Here is a 20,271-nt window from a genome sequence, read left to right on the forward strand (position 1 = left end):
AACCTTAAGTACAAAAGTCAGTGCCCAGGCCCAGAGTACAAGCCCTAGAACTGGCACTCATGTACACGTGTGCATACACACATATGCATGCACACATGCACACACACAAAGACAAAAATGAGTAGAATGGATGGTTAAGAAATGATTCATTGCTATGGTATCTGTAAGGACTTCACTTCAATGTAACATAGGGGAAGGCTGAAGTAAAGGATGGACAATGATATACTACATATACATTGATCAAAACAAAAAGGAGAGGCTGTGCTAAAATCAGATGAAGTAGACTTTCGAGAAAGGAAACTGCCTGGCTTGAAAATAATCAGTACATAATAACAGAGGAGACAATTTGCACATAGCTAAGAATCCTAGCAATGTGCATAACCTACAGAAATACTGTACACATGTGGAGTTGGGGATGAGGAAGGGAGACAATCTGTCTGTGGATGGCACCCATGTCCAGTGCCTGGATTTAAGAGCTCCTTATAATCACTTAAGATTCAACCATAGAGAAGAATGAAATCATGTTATTTGCAGAAAAAAATGAATAGAACCTGAAATCATCGTGTTACACCCAAATAGACCAGACTGAGAAAGATAAAATATCACATGCAGAATCTAGACTCCACTCCCAAAAAAAAGAATGATGAGAACTGGTCAGGGGTGGGAAGCATGGAAAGAAGGAAGGGGAAGTTGATGGGGGAATGAATACTTCTTATATGTGTTTGAAAATAGAATCATGGGGGCTGGGAAGGGGGCTCAGTGATAGACCACTTGCCTTGCATGCCTGAGGCCCTGGGTTCGATTCCTCAGCACCACATAAGCAAAAAGAAAAAAGCCGGAAGTGGTGCTGTGGCTCAAGTGGCAGAGTGCTAGCCTTGAGCTGAAGAGCTGAGGGACAGCGCCCAGGCCCAGAGTTCAGGCCCCACGACCGGACCCGAAAAAGAAAAAAAAGAAAATAGAATCATGGAACTCATTAAAATATTATTAAAAAAGCATAAGATGGAAAAAACAAAAAGGCAATATTGGGTCTAAATTTGATCAAAAGTACAACATGTATGGGAATATTTCAATGAAAGTCCAATTCATACATATACACTAATAAAATCCCCTATTGGGGAAACCAGATTGAGATCCATAGAATTTCTCTGTGCTATTGCTGCAACTTTCCATAAAAACATCCTTATTTCAATATAAAAAACCTTTTTTAAAAGCAATAGGAATATTACTCAAAGTCTTAAGATACAAAAAGGATACCAGTTTCCACGGTTCAACCACAAGGCTTAGAACTCAGCAACACAGACCTCTCTTCGCCCCCTGGTGGTGGCTCAGTGCACTCACTGCCAACGCTGAGGCGTTTGTGGAATCTCAAAGTGGATGACTCAGGCTTTTCATTTGCATACCCATAGTCCCCTGTAAATCTTTTCAAGCTTAGTTCTAAAATTTTTCCTTCAAACTCAATATATTTCCCATGATGAGAAGTTTATTTATTGAATTCCAGATACAAACAACTTTACTTAGAAAGCAGCTTTTCAAGATTTAAAACAAAAAAACACACCATGTGTGCAGTAGGAGTTGCAGTTACTGGCATAAGGAATTACACGGCACCCAGGGTATACTCTGGTTTCTCTTCAGATCGTATAAATCTTTCGCCTTTTACTAAAGATTTCCGTGGAGAGGAACAAACCTGAGTTTTCAATCAATTTTTTGAGGCCTTGCTCTTGCAAGGCTAATTATAAGGTTACAAAATAAGATGTTACTACTTTGGTACTTATGGTTCTTTATACTCACAAATACTGTGTGTGAAAACAAGGTTCTATTATACGAGAAAGCCTTCCAGACACTGCCTTGTACTGCTTTATCAAGTATGTAGTATGTTTCTACATGTAGAGGACTTTACCTAGGTTACTCCATTTAGTCTGGCAGTAGAATTGTAATAGGCAAACCTTCAAGCACCTCAAACTGTCTAGAAGCTACTGTCAAGTCCCACCAAGGTTCCAGCCTCCTGCCCCCTTGCCATTTCCTTCCTCCAAACCACCATCAGCCTGCAGCCCTCCCCCCCACCTGCCATCTCCCGTGTCTCATGATCTGACTCTTACCTTTAACTGCTGCTTCTAATTTCTTTCCCGCAGACTTATCAACTGTCATGTCACCATTTTAAGAGGTAATAACCTTTTTTAAAATGCTGGCAGGCACCACTTTCAGGGAGCTGTACTGAGAGAAGAAAATGTCCCCTCCCCCCCTTCCACTTGCCCAAGCCTCCCTTCAAATGTCAGCTCCAAAGTGAAGAATTCATCTCGCCCTATTTTGAAATAAACTCTGTCCCCTTCTCTCTAATGCAACCTGTGGAGCACTTGTATGGGGTCTGGGTGTTTACCCGTCCGTTTCACTTTACTTCCTGGAAGTTCCTAACATTGAGAGTACCCACGCCAGGAACTGCAAAAGGTATCCATCAAAAACCTATACCCCAGCTGTGGCTGTAACTTCAAAGAATCCTAATGCTAGAAATAGACATTTTAAAGCCAAGCACCGCAGTTCATGCCTGTAATCCTAGCGACTCTGAAGACTAAGGTTTATTCAAAGCCAGCCCAGAAAGAAAAGTCTATAGGACTCCTCTCTCTAATGAACCATCAAAAAGCCAGGGTTGAAGTTGGTAGAGCACCAGAGCAAAAAAAAAAAAAGCTAAGGAACAGCACCCAGGCCCTGAGCTTAAACCCCAGTAGCTGCACAAATAAGTAAATATTTTACCAATAAAAGGAGTGGTGTTCAACATGGGATCGGTTAAATATTTTCTCAGGCTGCAGCACACTCATAACAGTAAAGCAAATAAGTCTGAGCCCAGCCCCCAAACCTGCAGAGAGAACAACCCTGTCAGACATTCCCTTTGGCCTATGTTGCTTCACTTAAAAAGATTCTGTTCCCAACCACTCTAGAAGAGTAGCTCTTCAGTGGGCAGAAATAAACCTTCCTACAATGCTTGCTAGAAAATCCTAAGAGAGGCAACATACCCAAGAAAGAGAGGAAGAAAGAGAGGAAGGGAGGGAGGGAAGGAGGGAGGGAGGGAAAGGAAAAGAAAGAAAAAGAAAGGAAGTAAGAAAAAGAAAGAAAGAAAGAAAGACGACGACGATGACGACGGAGGAGGAGGAGGAGGAAAGGAAGGAAGGAAGGAAGGAAGGAAGGAAGGAAGGAAGGAAGGAAGGAAGGAAGGGAGGGAGGGAGGGAGGGAGGGAGGGAGGGAGGGAGGGAGGGAGGGAGGGAGGGAGGGAGGGAGGGAAGCAGAGAAAGGCAGCCACGGATGAGAAGTGCTCCTGACTGGGGCTATGATTCTTCAGACCCATGGAGGCGAGGCCCCGGCCTGCTCCCTTCCCTGTTCTGAAGGAAGCTTTGCGTGGAGTCACCATCTCCCTAATACAGCCGTCTCTACTGCAGATCCTGCCAGTTTCTGGAGCTCCTGGCAGGCCAGCCTCCACCTCCTAGAAGGCCGTGTACGCTTGCTCAGGTCCGGTCAGTCCCTTCCTGTGACAATAAATGTCAGCCTAGCCTTTCCTTCCATACATGCGCTCTCTCCCACCTCACCTTCAACGAAATCCCCACCTGCTCTGTTCCAGGCAGAGAAGATACAGAGATGAGCGAGCATCTCCCAGCCCTGCTGGTGAGACTCGGAGCCTGTGGAGGGCTGGTGGGGGGTGGCTGGGGGAGTGGGGGGGAGGATAATACCAGAGGACTCAGTATGACCTGAAGCGCTGGGTCACAACCTGCACTGACACAAAGGGTCCCCTCACCCTAGCCCCCCCACCCCCGGCTTCATGGGTTGAAATTTAATCTCCACTGTGAGGTATTAAGAAGTGGAAATTAATCCAACGATGGCGGTTAGAGGTCCTGTCTTGGGGAATAATTAGGATTAAATGAGGTAATTAGGGGAGAGCTCCCAGGACTGAATCCCGGTGGCTTTATAGGAAGCGAGGCCAGGCAGAGGCAGATGAACACACACATGCGCACCGGCCCTGGCACGCGGTGCCCTGGGCCACCTTGGCGCCCTGCCAGCAATGAGGTCATCACCACACAAGGCTCCGCCATTTTGCACATCACAGCTGTGCCCACAAAACAACCGCTTTATAAAACGCCTTGCCTACGGTATTTTGTTCTAGTCGTGAAAAATACACAACATATCTTTGTGTCGTTTAGATCAAACTGTGGCAGCTTCACATGATCACTTCTTTATTGTTAGTCTGTCCCCACTAGGAGAGAGACAGAGAGAGAGAAAGACAGACAGACCGAAAGACACACAAAGAGTAAGAGGAATACCTTATCTAACACAGAACACTGACATCTTATAACAAACTGTTGCCGGTCCATCCCCAACAGCACTATTCACTACTTACAAAATAGTAAAATCAGATTTGAAACATGAAAAGCTTTATCATTTATCTACTTTGTACCTTCTTTAATCCTCCAAAAAGAGCGCTGGTCTCCAACTCAAACTCTTGGTCCAGTTCCTCTTCATGTTCTGACAAGAAAAACAATGTGCATGAATTGTAAGTCTAAACAAAACTGGGTCACTTAAGCACAAAAGCCCTGAAAGAAATCCAAGGCACGCCAGGAAAATAGCCTGTGGAGTGCATGGCAAGCGGCAAGCCTGCTGCTTGCCTGTCTTCCTGCTTCTCTCTGACCTAAGTCTTACTGACTTTTCTGTCAGGGACTGGGTTTGAACCACTACCCTCAGATCTCAGCATCTACAGTCGCTGGGATTATAGGCAGGTAGCACCAGCTTAGGTGGTGAAAACATTTTACACAGACCATGCACACATGGACGGCGACTGTGGCTGCTTTTGTATAACAAAATGGAATCAAATTATGGAGAAAAGTATGTGTATTGGTATACAATATATCTGCCATTTCTCTATTTTACAGCACTGGAAATTGAACTCAAGGACTTGCACATGCCAGGCAACTGCTCTACCACTTGAGCAACAACCTCAATCCTACAAAGGCTTTCAAACAAAGGATATAACAAAGTCTTCATCCAAAAGCATCTTTTTTTTTTTTTTTTTTTTGGGGGGGGGGAAGGTCCAGTCGTGGGGCCTGAACTCTGGGCCTGGGTGCTATCCCTCAGCTCTTCAGCTCAAGGCTAGCACTCTACCACTTGAGCCTCAGCACCACTTCCGGCTTTTTTCTTTTTGCTTATGTGGTGCTGGGGAATCGAACCCAGGGCCTCATGCATGCAAGGCAAGCACTCTACCACTGAGCCACCTTCCCAGCCCCCAAAAAGCATCTTAATGGTGTACAATGAAGCATAGCAGGAGATACTAGGAATGAAGCAAGGTAAGACTAGCATGATGAAGGAGAAGATGCACATACCACCAAGAGGAAACTACAAGAGTACACACCTGATACAGTAAGTAATGGGTGATATGGGGTTAATTCTCAGGCCTGGTCCACACAGTGCATGGTATAAAGTGTGTATGGGATAAGACAAAGGAAAATCAACACCTGTCAGCTCCAAAGCTAAGAGCTATATCCCCTGAATTATCCCCTGAAAAGCAAGGGGGGGGGGGGGGTAGTGTCATGAACACAAGACGACGCTGGTTTCAGAGTAGAATGGAGAGACAAAGTGACCCACACCAGACGCAAGCAGTAGCCCCAGTCTCAGTCCCCATTCAGGAAGGGGAGGGGGAAACCCTCCCAGGCTAAGTGTGTATGCAGCAGCAATAAAGCTGGCATTGGAAGCCTAGACTTCCTGAAGCTGGACTGCAGCTCCCCCTAGTGGGAAAAATGTGCTTGCTGCCTCCTACATCCCGAGAGAAGGGCAAAGTTCAGGTAAGTGTCCATCTAGGGAACTAAGGGCCAACGTCCTTCCTCAGCTGGAAAAGCTCTCCAGTGCACCTGGGAAATTCAGAACGAGATCCTGCTCAGCACTGTCTAATACAGATCCAATCAATACACACACACACACACACATTACTTTCTAAGAGCAACGAAGGGGAAAAAAAAATGTAAGTGAAATAGATTTTCTTGTATTTTATTTCACTGAAATTTTGATTCCCAGAACCATACCCCTCCCCCAAGCCTCAGTGAAATAAAACACAGGAAGGTTTGTTTCATTCTCATTTTTTTCCTTCTTTGTTTGTGTATTCCTTCCTCGCCCCCTTTCTGATTCTTTGTAATACAAAGTACATAACATCTTTTCTGTACCTGTCCACTCAGGCCAGCCACATTTTAAATGTGGGGACAGTAGTCCCACTATTGGATAGCATAGTTCTAGACAAAAAAAAAATCCTAGCTGGGCATCTGTGGCTCACACCTGTAATCTTAGCTACTCAGGAGGCTGCAAACTGAGGATCAAGGTTCTCAAAGCCAGCCCAGGCTGGAAAGTCCATGAGACTTTTATCTCCAATTAACCATCAGAAAACTGGAAGTGGTGCTGTGGCTCAAGTGGTAGAGCACTTACCTTGAACTGAAGAGCTGAGGGACAGCACCCAGGCCCAGAGTTCAAGTCCCATGACTGACAAAAAAAAAATCCTCCTTCACATTTTTAACAATGTTTGTGTATGTGTACATGTCAGTCCTGAGGCTTGAACTCAAGGCCTGGACTCTATCACTTGAGCCACAGCTCCACTTTTGGCTCTGTGTGTGTGTGTGTGTGTGTGTGTGTGTGTGTGTGTGTGTGTGTGTGTGTGTGTGTGTGTGGACTAATTGGAAATAAAAGTGTCACAAATGTTCTTGCCTAGGCTGGCTTCAAACCACCATCCTTAGATCTCAGCCTCCTGAGTAGACAGGATTACAGCCACCAGCATCCAGATGCAGTTTTGACCATTCTTACAAATCATCTTTGCCTGCTGTCTTGGCACAAATGCTACGGACGGGACATAAACCTACAACTGCAATATTCATAAACCCTTGGGACATCGATTGCCTTCAAGATTAAAACTGGATGAAAATTCACAGCCACAGAAATTAGTTGATACGGCATCGAAGCCAAGCACCTGCCACACCGCCATCTTCCCAGAAATTGTGACAGTCCTCGCACCTCTCTGCCCAGGCAGGGAGCCTGGAATCCCCTTCAAGCCACACAGGGAAGACCCTGGGGCTGTGGAGCTCCAGCTGTTCTTTCTCTAGTGCCCGGGTTCCATTCCCCAAATTTCAGCACTCAGCAAAACTGCCTGAGCGTATAGAAATGAAATCATTCCCATGGATGAAATGAAGTCATTCCCATGGATGAATCCTGATCATTACTCAGCTGTTGATTTTTCCCCACCTCCAACCGAAGGACACAGCAGGTCCTTATCTTACCTACTTAACAAGAAATTTCCATTTAATCACTGCCAATGATTAAAGGTGGTAAACCATTTACTTAGTCTCTAACTACAACATTTTGATGGGAAATTAGTTCTGGGGTGGGGGTGGGGGTAACTACAGTCTAATAATAATCAGGATACAAGGATCACGTGCGCGCACATGCGTGTGCACACACACACACACACACCCTGGTCTGATACAAGCCTTTGTGGGGAAGAGTACATCCAATCGCAGAATGAGAGGCCCATTGTTTCTGCATTTGAAAACCTCCAATCGGCCCCAACTGACTCCCAAAGAACAGCAGGAGTCTATCTAGAAAGACCTTGAACACATTCACATACATCCACTTTATAGTTCCTCCTCTAGAAATCCTTCTGAGAAAAAAACAACCAGGCACGGTACAACAGCACAAGTACATTCCTTACAAAACAAGTGAACTTAAGTCTTCAACTGGTGAAGCTGGAATAATAAAGAAACCGAGCAAACTGCAGGAACAATAAGGGACGAAATAATAAGATGCAGGCAGAAATCAATGAATCAGAGAACAAAAAGAAACAATTGAGAAATCTAACAAAAGTCAAAGCTGAAACGATGACTGAGATCACTGGCACAGTTGATCCAAGAAAGAAATAAGCATAAGGGAGGGAGAAGTGGAGAAACAGAACAAAGGAGGGAGAGGGGGAGGAGGGAGAGAATAGAAGTAAAATCTACAATAAGCATGGAAGGAAGCAGAGCAGCAAAAGTGAACAAAATTAAATAGAGAGGGGTGGGCACAGCGGCACATGCTTGTAACCCTAGATACTCACTAGGTAAAGATCAAGACGATTGTGTTTTGAAGTTAGCCTGGGCAAAAAAGTTAGTGAGACTATCTTAAGCCAGATATAGTGGTATGTATCTATAAGCCCAGCTGTGCAAGAGGTAGAGGTAGGAGGGTAATGGTCTGAGGCTGGCCCAGGCAAAGCCCATGAAATCCTATCTGGAAAATAACTGAAGTAATAAAGGGCTCTGGACATGGCTCAAGTGGTAAAGTGGCTGCCTACTTAGCACGAGGCCCTGAGTTCAAACCCCTGTACTGCCAGAAAGAAAAAATATACACACTCAAACACACACATGAAAAGATAACTACATAAAGCAATAAGTAAATGAAAAAAATGTGCACCACAATATCCTAACCAATTGAAATGCTATATGAAAGGAGAAAGTCCTAGAAAGCTACAAATGGTCAGACAGGTACAAGAAGAAACAGAAGATTTTAATATGAACCAGTAGGTGGTAAACTGATGCTCTCAAAATGGCCTCCGATCCCCGGTGGTGTTGTGTTAAAAACTGTGTTAAACTGAGTAGATCCACTTTGAAGGCAGAGATAGTCACGCTTTCCAAGTTTATTGGAAATGGGGATGGGAATGTGGCTCCGTGGTAGAGGGTTTGCCTACCACGCATGAAGCCCTGGGTTTGATTCCTCAGTATCACAGACACAGAAAAAGGCAGAAGTGGCACTGGGGCTCAAGTGGTAGAGTGCCAGCTTTGAGCAAAAGAAGCTCAGAGACAGTGTCCAGGCCCTGAGTTCAAACCCCAGGAAGGACTGGCAAAAAAAAAAAAAATACAAACTACTTGGTTCATCATATCTTTCCTTATGTTCAAGTAGAGACATGAAGACTTTTCTTTTTCTTTTTCTTTTTGCTTTTACATTATTCCTGGGGTTTGTCAGGGCCTGCGCACTTTCCTTTATCTTTTTCTCTCAAGACTTTCTCTATCACCTGAGCCATACCTCCAATGTCTGGCTCTTTGCTGGACAGCTGGAGATAAGAAACTCAGAGTCTTTCCTTCCTGGGTTGGCTTTGGACTGTGATCCTCAGATCTCAAGCTCCTGAGTAGGTAGCTAGGATTACAGGGTTGAGCCCCTAGCACCCAGCTAAAGACATCTTTCTACCTCTACTAACCCACAGACAGTAGCATCCAGTCTTCAGCAGCCGTGATGCTATAGAGCAGCTACGCAACACAGCCGCCACTCCCACCCACATCTACAGGAGGCCTACTCACAGGTTGCAAGGGACAAAGTAGTATTTTGTTCAATCCCTGCTGTGAACTTTGTTGATAGATCCCACCCGACAAAGTTCAAATCAGTCAGCTGTCCCTGATGAAATTCTGCAACTGAGGATGGTGGGAAGAGTGGACAGGATGCTGCCTTGTGCCTGGGAAGAAAAGCCAAGCAGACGCTCATCAGAGGCACTGTGCCTAGCCACACTGTGAGCTTTCTAGTATGTTCTAGGCACAGCATTTGGCTCTGGCGTAAATGCCTGATGGAAGTTCACAGAAGAGACCATTTTCTCAGTGACCTACTTCTTTCATGTAGGTAAGTAGCACTTTTTCTAGGAGGAAGTGAGACACGGATCCCAGAAGCTCCACACGAACGGTGAAGCACAATTTTGGCAAAGAGAGGAAATCCGGCTTCCATGAGCTGAGCCGGTGAAAGGCTTAGAAGCAGCTATTTCCTGAGAGTCTCCTGAGAAACACTTTGGCACTGACCATGGAAGGAAAATCACAGGAATTAAAAAAAAAAAAAGAAGAAGAAGAAGCCTCAGGCTAAGGAATATTCCATCCTTCGCCAAATACCACCACAGCATCTGGGCCATCTGAGGAGCAGGAAAATCTGGGACTCTCCTCAGAGGGTCCTCCAGCCCAGCAATTACCACGGTACTGGAAGAAATAAAAGTACTGGCTCAGCAGAAAGAAACTTTTCCCACTTAAAAGTTTAATAGTAAAAGAGACAAAGGAATTTCATGTTTAAAACAAGCTGTGTTTGGGAAATATCATTAAATATGAGTGAGAGAATAGGAAGATGTATCAAGGCCTGGATTCGACTTCTGCTTCACTGCTTCATTCCAAGAGTGATCTTGGACAAGTAACATTTTTCAGCCTCACTGAGATGACATCTGCCAGGTCCCGTTGCCTCACGCTTGTAATCCCAGCTACTCGAGAGGCCAAGATAGGAGGATCGCAGTTCCAACCCAGCCCCCGGGACACTCTTACCTCCAATCAAAAGTCAGAAATGAAGGTGTGGCTCAAATGGTAGAATATCAGTTTTGAGATTTTTTTTTTTAAAGCCAAGCAAAAACACCAGGCCCTGAATTCAAGCCCCAATACCAGCACACACATACACAGGAAGATGACATCAATGTGGCAGAGAGACTTCAGATTCAGCATCATTGATACCTTCTCTTCCTATAAATGCAATGGGTCAGCCTAAAAAGGAGGGCAGCGTTTCCTCCCTTGGAATCTCTACTGGCCCCGTGATTTGCTTTGACTAATACATGAAGCAGAAGTGACCCAGACAAGCAACTCCCCCAGGCTGGGCTTTGAGCAATTCCTAATCATTCAGGGCACTTGCTTCTTGGAAGGAGTTTTACTTGTGAGAAACATGAGCCATGTGGAGATACCACTTTAGAGAGAACCACACTACTCACAGCCTCCAGTGCAGCTCCCCGCACAGCCTGCACCAAGTGCCAACCATGCAAGTGAACCATCTTGGATGCTTTAGCTCCATCCAGCCACCAGAGAAGTGCAGCCCCAGCTGACAACTCGGGAAGCAGAACTGCCAGCTGAGCTGGGTCCAGAGACATGAAAAGCAAAACACCACAGAACGAAGCCCATTCACACAATTCCTCCCAGCAACCGGCTGAGGAAGAAAAATGATCAATAGGTGCAAAACGAGCATTTGATACAATCCACACCCATTTGGATGGTTCCTTCTATGTGTCAACCTGACTGGGTTATAGGGTGCCCAGATTAAATATTATTTCTGGGTGTTTCTATAAGGGGGATTAGATGCAATTAGCTAGCACTGGAATCAGCAGACTGAGCAAGGTATTGCTCTCTCCAATGCAGGAAGACTTTGCCCAATCTTTTGAAGAGTTGCATGGAACAAACAGTAGAGAGAAGAATTAGCTCCTTGTTTTTCCAACCTCATAACTTGAATCGGATCATCTCATTCCATCTTCTCCTGTCCTCACCTGGGATTTCTACAATCTGATATCCTGCTTTTCAGATCTTCAGACTCAGACTGAACTATATCAGTATCTTTCCTGGGCTGTCCTAGCCTCATAGTTGTATGCGCCTATTCTTCATAAATTTCTTTCTTTCCTATTTTTTTTTGCCAGTCCTGGGACTTGAACTCAGGGCCTGGGCACTGTTCCTGAGCCTCTTTGTGCTCAGGGGTAGCACAGCATCGCTTCCAGCTTTTTCTGAGTACTTTATTGGTGATAAGAGTCGCACAGACTTTTCTGCCCAGGCTGACTTCGAACTGTGATCCTCATATCTCAACTTCCTGAGCAGCTAGGATTACAGATGTGAGCCTTTGGCACCCAGCCTTAAGGATGGAGTTTAGCCCCAATACAAAAGACATGATGTATGAAGTAAAGAATTAATAAGCTAGTTTAAAAAAATCTACTAGACAATCATTTCCAAAATAACTACGAAAAAAAAGCAGAGCTGAAAGTGTGGCTCAAGTGATGGAACCCAGGCTAAGAAAGCTTAAGGTCTCAGTTCAAATCCCAGTACTGAAAAAGAAAATAAATCATTGTCAAAAAATGTAAATGCAAGCCACAAACTAGGGGGAAAAAAACACTCATAAAAGATGTATCTGAAGCTATAATTCCAGTTACTGAGAAGACTGAGATCTGAGGATCAAAGTCAAAGCCAACTCAGGCCAAAAAAAAAAGTCTGTGAAACTCTTATTTCCAAAGAAGCAGCAGATATGGAAACGAGAGACTTTCCATTTTTTTACGATTTTGGTTTTTGATGATTCTGTCTTCTTTATACTATGAATGGTGTATTCCAGTGTACATCTTCGGAAGGGGTGGAGGAGGAGGAGGTACAGACTCACAGGGAAAAGGGTGAAAAGGTATAGCAGTGGACGGAGCTCACCGGAAGCCGACAAAAGTGAACGATACAACTCGTGGGTAAAGACAGGAGGGAGGTGGGAGAGAGTGAGGGAACAGAAGACACTGTACAAAAGGAAACGAACTCATGACCTGACTCACGTAATTGTAATCCCTCTGAACACCACTCTACAATAACAATAAATTAATAATAAAGATTTTTAAAGCCACAAGTGGAGGTGGGATTCAAATGGTACAGCATCAGTTTTGAAGAAAAAAGCTAAGCCAGAGAATGAGGCCCTGAGTTCAAACCCTAGTATTGACATGCAGGCATGTGGCCCTTCTACCACACACACACACACACACACACAATGTATCTCATAAAACACTGTTACTCAAAACATACAAAGGACACGTAAACCTAGACAATAACAAAATGAATCACCCAATTAAAAAATGATCCAAACAAAAATAAAAACAAAAAGATACCTAAACAAAAAAGACATAAATAAACATATAAAAGATGCTTCACATCCTATGCCATTAGAGAAATGTAAAGATCTTTCATTATGGAGAACCAAGAAGACAACACTCTATACCTATGAGAGAGAGAGAGAGTGGTCCCTCACCAGAACTCTGGTGACACCCCTTGCTAATAAGGATGTGGACTAGTGGGAATTCTCACCCTTTGTAGGTAGAAACACAAAAATGGCATAGCCGTGGTATTCAGACAGTTAGATGATTTCACGCACAAATAAGCTCTCTTACCCTATGATCAAGCAACTGCACCCCTTCCTATTTACCCAAATGCATGGAACATGATACATACAAAAACCTGATCACAAATGTTTGTAGCAGCCGTATCCATCATTGCCAGTAGTTGGAAGCAGCTGACATGTCTTTCAACAGGTGAAAAAACAACTTAACAGTAGTCCATCCAGACAACAAACCAGAATTTAGAAATGAACTCTCACATCATGACAGAAATACAACTTTAAAACCTTTGAGGAGCCTTCAGCGCCTGTTTCTAAATGAAGGGAGCTACGTAATAAATGGTTTCCACTGTGTGATGCCAGAAAAGACGAAGTCTGGAGCAGATGGGTAGACGCTGCGGTTGTCAGGCGCCAGGAGCTCCCTCCTGTCTCCAACACCTTCAGGTTGGCTCCATATGCCTGAGACAGGCTGGGAGAGAATGAATCAAAGAGAAACACCAGAGTTTGCTTTAAATTCTGAATGCAAATTCTTCTGCGGTCTCCAACAGCCGTGGACGCCAATACCTCTGGTATGGGTGACAGCAGGGGGCGTGGCTCTGGGGCACCTCACGTGCCCCCAGGCCCTGGTTGTCATCTAAAGAGCGTGGGCACTCATGCATGTGTGTGTGAACACACACACACACACACACACACACACACACACACACACACACAGGCAGTAACTATTACGGGAAATCGAGCATTGAGAGAACATGTCCTAGACTCGGGTCACTGATTCAAACGATCCAATTATGCAGGGAAGCAAAGCAGGCCCAAGCCCCACTGGCTCTCGAGCACCGTCCCTCCCTCCCCCCCTCGACCTCTGGCCACAGTCTGTTCACTTCCTTCTTTGACAGGAGATCAGAAAAGCTGAGATCCTTACCTCTGGACACTTTGTAAACTTCATAGAAAGAATAGAAGTGGAAGCCCAGTGAAGCGAGCAGGTGAAGAGACAGCTCCCATCGGGACAGCATCGCTGCTTCCCACAGTGGCTCCCAGGGCCCACGTCAGCGGTGCCTGGGAAGAGAAGCAGAGAAAGCACGTGAAGCTACCCATGAGACACTACACAGAAGCCCCTTAGCATCGCTGAGTTCATTGTCACTCCTGGGACAGCCTTCGTTGTACAAGATGACAGAGACAGAACCCTAACTGAACTTCCTTCCCCTAGCTTCCAACACACACACACACACACACACACACACACACAGAGCTGTCTTTTCCTAGGCATGTCCATGGCACACCCATCTCTCTGCTTGTGGAATGAAACCTTAGGGAGATGGGACCCTGATTATAAGTCCCCAGCAGGTAGCAGTTGTCTGGAATGTAGCCAGAAGAGATGCCCAGGTATGCCCTGGGCTAGAGCCACAATGTGTTCCTGATCTCAGCCTTCCACACAGCTGGAATGACAGGCTCGTGCCACTGCGTCAAGCTATTGATTGAGAAAAGGTCTCTTGAACTTCTCTCCCTGGCTGATCTTGAATTACAATCCTTCCCATCTCAGCATTCCAATCTAGCTAGAATCATAAACCGTCCTTGGGGACCACTTAACAGTCTTCTGCCTAGTGACTCCCCTTCGATCTACTGACCCCCGGGGGAATCGGAGGCAGTCGCGTCACACCTGCCCAAGATCACCTCCACTCAACAATAACATTAACACACGGGCACCACACATCCCCTGAACAGATTTTTCTTACACCTCTTTTCCCAACTCTTGCTCACTTTATCCAAGAAAAATCACTCCCCATCCACCCAGACTGGCTTTTTTCTATTCATGTCAGCCATATACCCAGAAAGCCAATCAGAGTAGATATATGTCTTAAAAGGTTTAATGACCCCACAGTACAAAAAAAAAAAAAAAGGAAAACTATACCTTTAAAATTATAACTAGAAGTTTTTAAAGGTCAAAAACCTTAAAAGGTCTTGGAAACCCCCCAAAAATTTCCAATTCTATTTGTCATTCTCCACATGAGCCTGTTTTGTTTATTTTTACCACTTTGAGCCATAGCGCCACTTCCAACTTTTCCTGAGTAGTTTATTGGACAACTTTTCTGCCCAGGCTGGCTTTGAACTGTGATCCTCAAATCTCAGCCTCCTGAGTAGCTAGGATTACAGGCGTGAACCAACAGTGCCCAGCTAAGCCTGTTGTTCTATAGGCAAAGCTACCATGATGAAATCAGCGAGGCTATTCCTCAAGTGTACACAAAATTCTTCCTGTGTACTTTACACACAGATTCAGTCTTACAACTACATGGGCACTAAGTAGAATCAGAGGGAAGAAAGTCACTTTGTGGTGGGGTGTGGATGTGTGTGCGCACACACATGTGAGCACAAGCTAGTACCAGGGCTTGAACTCAGGGTCTAGGCACTGACCCTTAGCATTAGCTCAAGACCAGCACTCTACTACTTGAGCTCCAGCCCTACGTTAGGCTTTTGACTGGTTCATTAGAGATAAGAGTCTCATTAACTTTCCTGTCCAGACTGGGTTCAAACCATGATTCTCAGATCTCAGCCTCCTTATGTACTAGGATTACAGACACAAGCCACCAACACACAGCTTCCCACTCTGAACTCTTGATAGGAGCCCTAAGCGGGCTAGCCCCACTTACAAACACCCGCCGGAGGTGTTTACAGCAGTAGCTCCCAGCATTAAGCTACCAATACTAGTGGGTCAATTCTCCATGTCCTCAACTAAGATTTTCCCCTCTCTAGTTTCCCACTGGTTAGTAAAAGCTGTACCTAAGCTGAAAATGAACCATACATTTATTTCCTTATGGAATCATCATCATGATCTTTTTAGGGTATCCATATTTAACGCAAGAGAAAACTGATGTTCAGAAAAATTAAGAAACCTGCCCAAAGGGGCTGGGAAGTTGGCTCAGTGGTAGAGCGCTTGCCTTGCATACCTGAGGCCCTGGGTTCGATTCCTCAGCACCACATAAACAAAAAGAAAAAACCCGGAAGTGGCGCTGTGGCTCAAGTGGTAGAGCGTTAGCCTTGAGCTGAAGAGCTGAGGGACAGTACCCAGGCCCAGAGTTCAGGCACCACGACCGGACCCAAAAAAAAAAAACAACAACAACTGTGTTAGCTGGGCGCTGGTGGCTCACGCCTGTAATCCTAGCTACTCAGGAGGCTGAGATCTGAGGATCGAGGTTCAAAGCCAGCCCGGGCAGGAGAGACCGTGAGACCCCTATCTCCAATAAACCACCAGAAAACAGGAAGTGGCACTGTAGCTCAAGTGGTAGAGCGCTCGCCTTGAGCTGAAGAGCTGAGGGACAGCGCCCAGGCCCAGAGTTCAAGCCCCACGGCCGACAAAAAAAAAAAGAAACCTGCCCAAAGTCACACTGCTGGCAAACAGCAGAGCTTAGATTCACAACCACCAAATCTAACTCCAGAGCCCTTCTTCAGGCCACCTTGATATTCCTTTTTATTCTTTTCTGACAGGAATGGGGATCGAACTCAGGGCCTCACATTGTAGGCCAGGTGCTCTACCACTTGAGCCACATTTCCCCACTATTTGTGTTCATTATTACAGTTTTATTGGCACCATTTCGTTGTGCACAGGGGTTTCATTTTCACGTGTCCATGTACACAAACAACGTACCTGGATCAGCTTCACCCCTACATCACTCTCCCGCCTTCCCTAACCAATCTCAACAAGCCTCATTGCTCCATTTCACACATGTACAGAGGACCACAGTTACCTCCTTCATCCTCTCCAGCATCCGCCTCCCTCCCATGAGTACTTCCATACCTGAAAGGACGCATTTCACGTTCCTGTCATTCATTATTGCTCGAGTACACTCATCACTCAAAGGGGGTTCACCATGGTATTTCACACACGCAGATGCATGTTTTCATCAGCTTGGTTTCCTTCTTGACTCAACTTCAGAAACTACTCCAACCATAGAAGTCTTAAGACTCATTTCTTCAACCCACAAATATCAATGCACCACACTGAAACCAGAACTGGGCTATTTGTGCAGCCAAACCATGAAGCTCTCTGATGTAGGCTTCCCACCAAGAGGGTGCTTCTGGAAATTCTCTAGGTTGCAGACGTGATTGAGTGAGAGCATTCCCATAATGGCCATTATCCTGGATTATCTGAGTGGACCCTTAGAAGAGGAAGGAAAGAGCCCGGTGCTGGTGGCTCACACCTGTAATCCTAGCTACTCAGGAAGCTGAGATCTAAGATTCAAGGTTCAAAGCCAGCCCAGGCAGGAAACTCTACAAGACTCTTATCTCCAATTAATCACCAGGAAACTGGAAATGGAGATGTGATGCGAAGTGGTAGAATGCTAGCCTTGAGCAAGAAAGTTCAAGGAGAGTGATCAGGTCTTGGGTTCAAATCCCATGGCTGACAGAGAGGGAGGTGGTGTCAGAAACAGAGGAGTTGTGCTTTGAAAATGGATAAAACAATCACAAGTAACTGTAAAAGAAATCCAGGAACTGGAAAAGGAAACAATAGAAACATTCCTTCCCAGATCTTCTGGAAGAAATGAGCCTTGCCAATCCACCTTAGACTTCTGATCTCCAGAACCACAAAACCACAGATTTCCTGGTGTCCACAGAGCAGGGCTTCCAATACTCCTGTGGACACACATGGACATCTGTGCCTACCCAACTCCTTTATATAAAAAATAAGTGCAGGATCAATATGCATTACCTATAGCTTCCCACATACTTTAAGTACCAAATACAATGAAAATCGTTTTTATATTGTATTATTTAGACAATAATGATGCAAGGGAGGGAAAGCGCATGCAATTTTTGTTTCCAATATTTTTCAAGCCACAGTTGGATTACATCCCACGGAAACGGAGAGCCAGCCACCTGTGGCAAGCCACTAAATGTGAACTGATTTGTTACAGATGCAACAGAAAATGAATGTCATCCTTACCTTTTAGTCCAAGGCCTAGTGAGAGGAAAGCACCCAACTGAAAGGATTGATCGAAAACAGATTGCATTTTAATCCAATTGTGATAAACTTCAGACACTCAAATTGGAAGAAAAGTAAATCTGAAAGCAAAATGTCACGCCCAGCATTCGCATTAGCATTTGGCTTCGTGCTCACACTACCATCGAGCTCACGATCAAACACGACGCTAAGTCTTTTTATATGAACTGCTACAGCCTTCCCCCAAAGACGTCGATTTTATAAACCCTTACCTCAACAAAACTACTGATTGGATCTGTCATTCTTTTTCCTTAAAAATTCTCAACCTCTTTTAAAGCCTTTTTAGTCACCAAGAATCAGGTCCACCATCTCTTAAACTCCCCGGGTTAGGGGTCATCTGCATGAACTGGGTTTTTTCTTCCCAATAGCATAACGTTTAGATAAAATTTTTATTATAGTCAAGAGAAAACAAATGAAGGTTTTTTAGAAGTGGAGTCATCCAAGTAATTACCACAAGTATCTCAGAAGCCCCTTCTCTCTTGGCTTATTGACTATCGACCCAAAGTGGCCACCATTATTTATTTAGTTCTGCCTGGTTTTTACATTTCAGATGGGTGGAATCACAAAGCACCTAAACTTTATGGATTTCTAATTGTGCCCAGCTTTCCATGTAGAACGCTGGACCATGTGCTTATGAGCGGTAGTAATCTGTTCATCTTTGGTAACATAAAGCATCTCATTATATAAGCAAGTTACTTAGGCATTTTCCCACGTTATCCCTAATGAACAAGTGGATTGTTTCTAGCTAGGAGCTATCATGAACCTCAGTGTTCAGAATATTCTTTGACATGACTTCTGCTGCACCTACGCATGTCTTACCAGAGTGTCTATGAATAGGAGAGCTGGGTCACAGGGGATGCGTTTGGCCAGCTTTAGCAAAAGATACAGTAAGCCAGATTTCCTACCAGTCATGCTAACTTGCATACCTCCTGGAAATGTGCAGGAATTCCACTTTATCCACACCCTAACCTGTACTTACCACTGACCTCTTCTCTTTAATCTTAGCCATTCTGGTAAACGCACATGATACCTCATGGTAACTTTTAATTTCCAATTCCCTAATCCCATATGAGGTTTGCCCACATTTTCATATTTAGTAGAAATTCAGAGATCCTCTTTGATGAAGTCACACTTAACCATTTTCTATAGAGCTACCCACCTTCTCCTAGCTTAAGGATATTCTTTCTAAAGGCCAGGCTTGGGTTCTTGATCTGGATATACTGATTGTAAAACTTTCCCCTATTCTGTAACTTGCCTTATCTTTATGTAATCTTCAGATGGACATAAGCTCACACCTATATATTTCTTTACAAGTAGTACTTTTGGTGTCCTTAAAGTCATAAAGATATTTTACTTTGCTTTCTTCTAGAAGTTGGCTTTGCCTTTCACAGGCAAGTGTATGGTAAATCTTGATTTGTTTCTGAATCTAGGATGAGGTAAATGACCAAGATTCATACTGACCATGTGGATTTCCAATTGATCTAGCATCATTTCCTAAAAAAGTCCATCCTTTCTCACCACAGTACAGTGTCAGCACCGTCACAAACCAGGATGCCACCTGTTATAATCCTGTTTATGGATTCTCAGTCCCAAACCTCAAACCTCATAACAATACACACTGAATAATTTCATACTGCTCTAGTCATTGAAGTCCCCCAATTTGCTGTCGTTAGGCTCTATAGAATTTCCCCAAATAAAGTTCAGAATCAGCTAACTAACCTTCCTTTTGGTGGTGGCAGCACTGAGGTATGAAGTTGGCACCTCACCCTTGGTAGATAGATACTTTACTACTTGAGCCACTCCCCCAGCCCTGTTTTGCTTTAGTTATTTTTCTGGTTGGGTCTTGAAATTTTACCCAGGGTCAATCTCAGACTGTGATCTTCTTACCTATGGCCTTCCCAGCAGGTGGGAAGGCAGGTACACCCCTGCCTGGCTTATCAATTGAGATGGAGTCTTGGCAACGTTTTGCCCAGATTGACCTCAAACACTGATCCTCCCAATTTCTACTTTTCAAGTAACTGGGGTTACAGGTGAGAGCCACCATATCCAGCCTCAATCTCTATTTTTGAAAAATACCTTCCTGGGATTGTCATGCACTGAGTCAATAGATTTGTTTGCTGAGCAATGTAAATCCTCCATCATCATGAATAAACACTGAGTTTTATCAAATATTTCTCTCCTTTAATCTCTGTGAAGGGTTAATTGCACTTATTGGTTTTCTAATGTTTAACCAAGTTTATGTTTGTGGAATAAATCCAAGTTGGTCAGGCTTTATTGCCCTTTTTATAGTTTGCTAGATTTGATTTACCAAATATTATTTTAAGACATTTACATCTTTTATTTTGCACAGTCCTAGAGCTTGAACTCAGGGCTCCCAATTGCAAATGACTGTGGC

The 20,271-nt window shown here is 44.5% G+C and overlaps 1 protein-coding gene and 1 non-coding gene across 2 annotated transcripts in view; one reads left to right on the plus strand and one right to left on the minus strand.

Moving 5' to 3' along the window:
- The window catches only part of Hhat (hedgehog acyltransferase), a 225,429-nt gene that overhangs the window by 202,429 nt on the left and 2,729 nt on the right, over positions 1-20,271 (minus strand). The window contains exons 2-3 of the mRNA XM_042681974.1: positions 13,806-13,939; positions 4,437-4,504 (exon numbers count right to left, since the gene is read on the minus strand). Coding sequence (XP_042537908.1) covers positions 4,437-4,504; positions 13,806-13,896 — 159 coding nt within the window. The 5' untranslated portion in view covers positions 13,897-13,939. The remainder of the gene's footprint in view (positions 1-4,436; positions 4,505-13,805; positions 13,940-20,271) is intronic.
- LOC122109794 lies at positions 1,613-1,728 on the plus strand. The gene has a single exon (XR_006147759.1). It is a non-coding gene; the product is annotated as a U5 spliceosomal RNA (small nuclear RNA).

The sequence above is a fragment of the Dipodomys spectabilis genome, unplaced genomic scaffold, assembly GCF_019054845.1.
Source record: "Dipodomys spectabilis isolate Male_0828 unplaced genomic scaffold, ASM1905484v1 ptg000069l, whole genome shotgun sequence".
NCBI lineage: Eukaryota > Metazoa > Chordata > Mammalia > Rodentia > Heteromyidae > Dipodomys > Dipodomys spectabilis.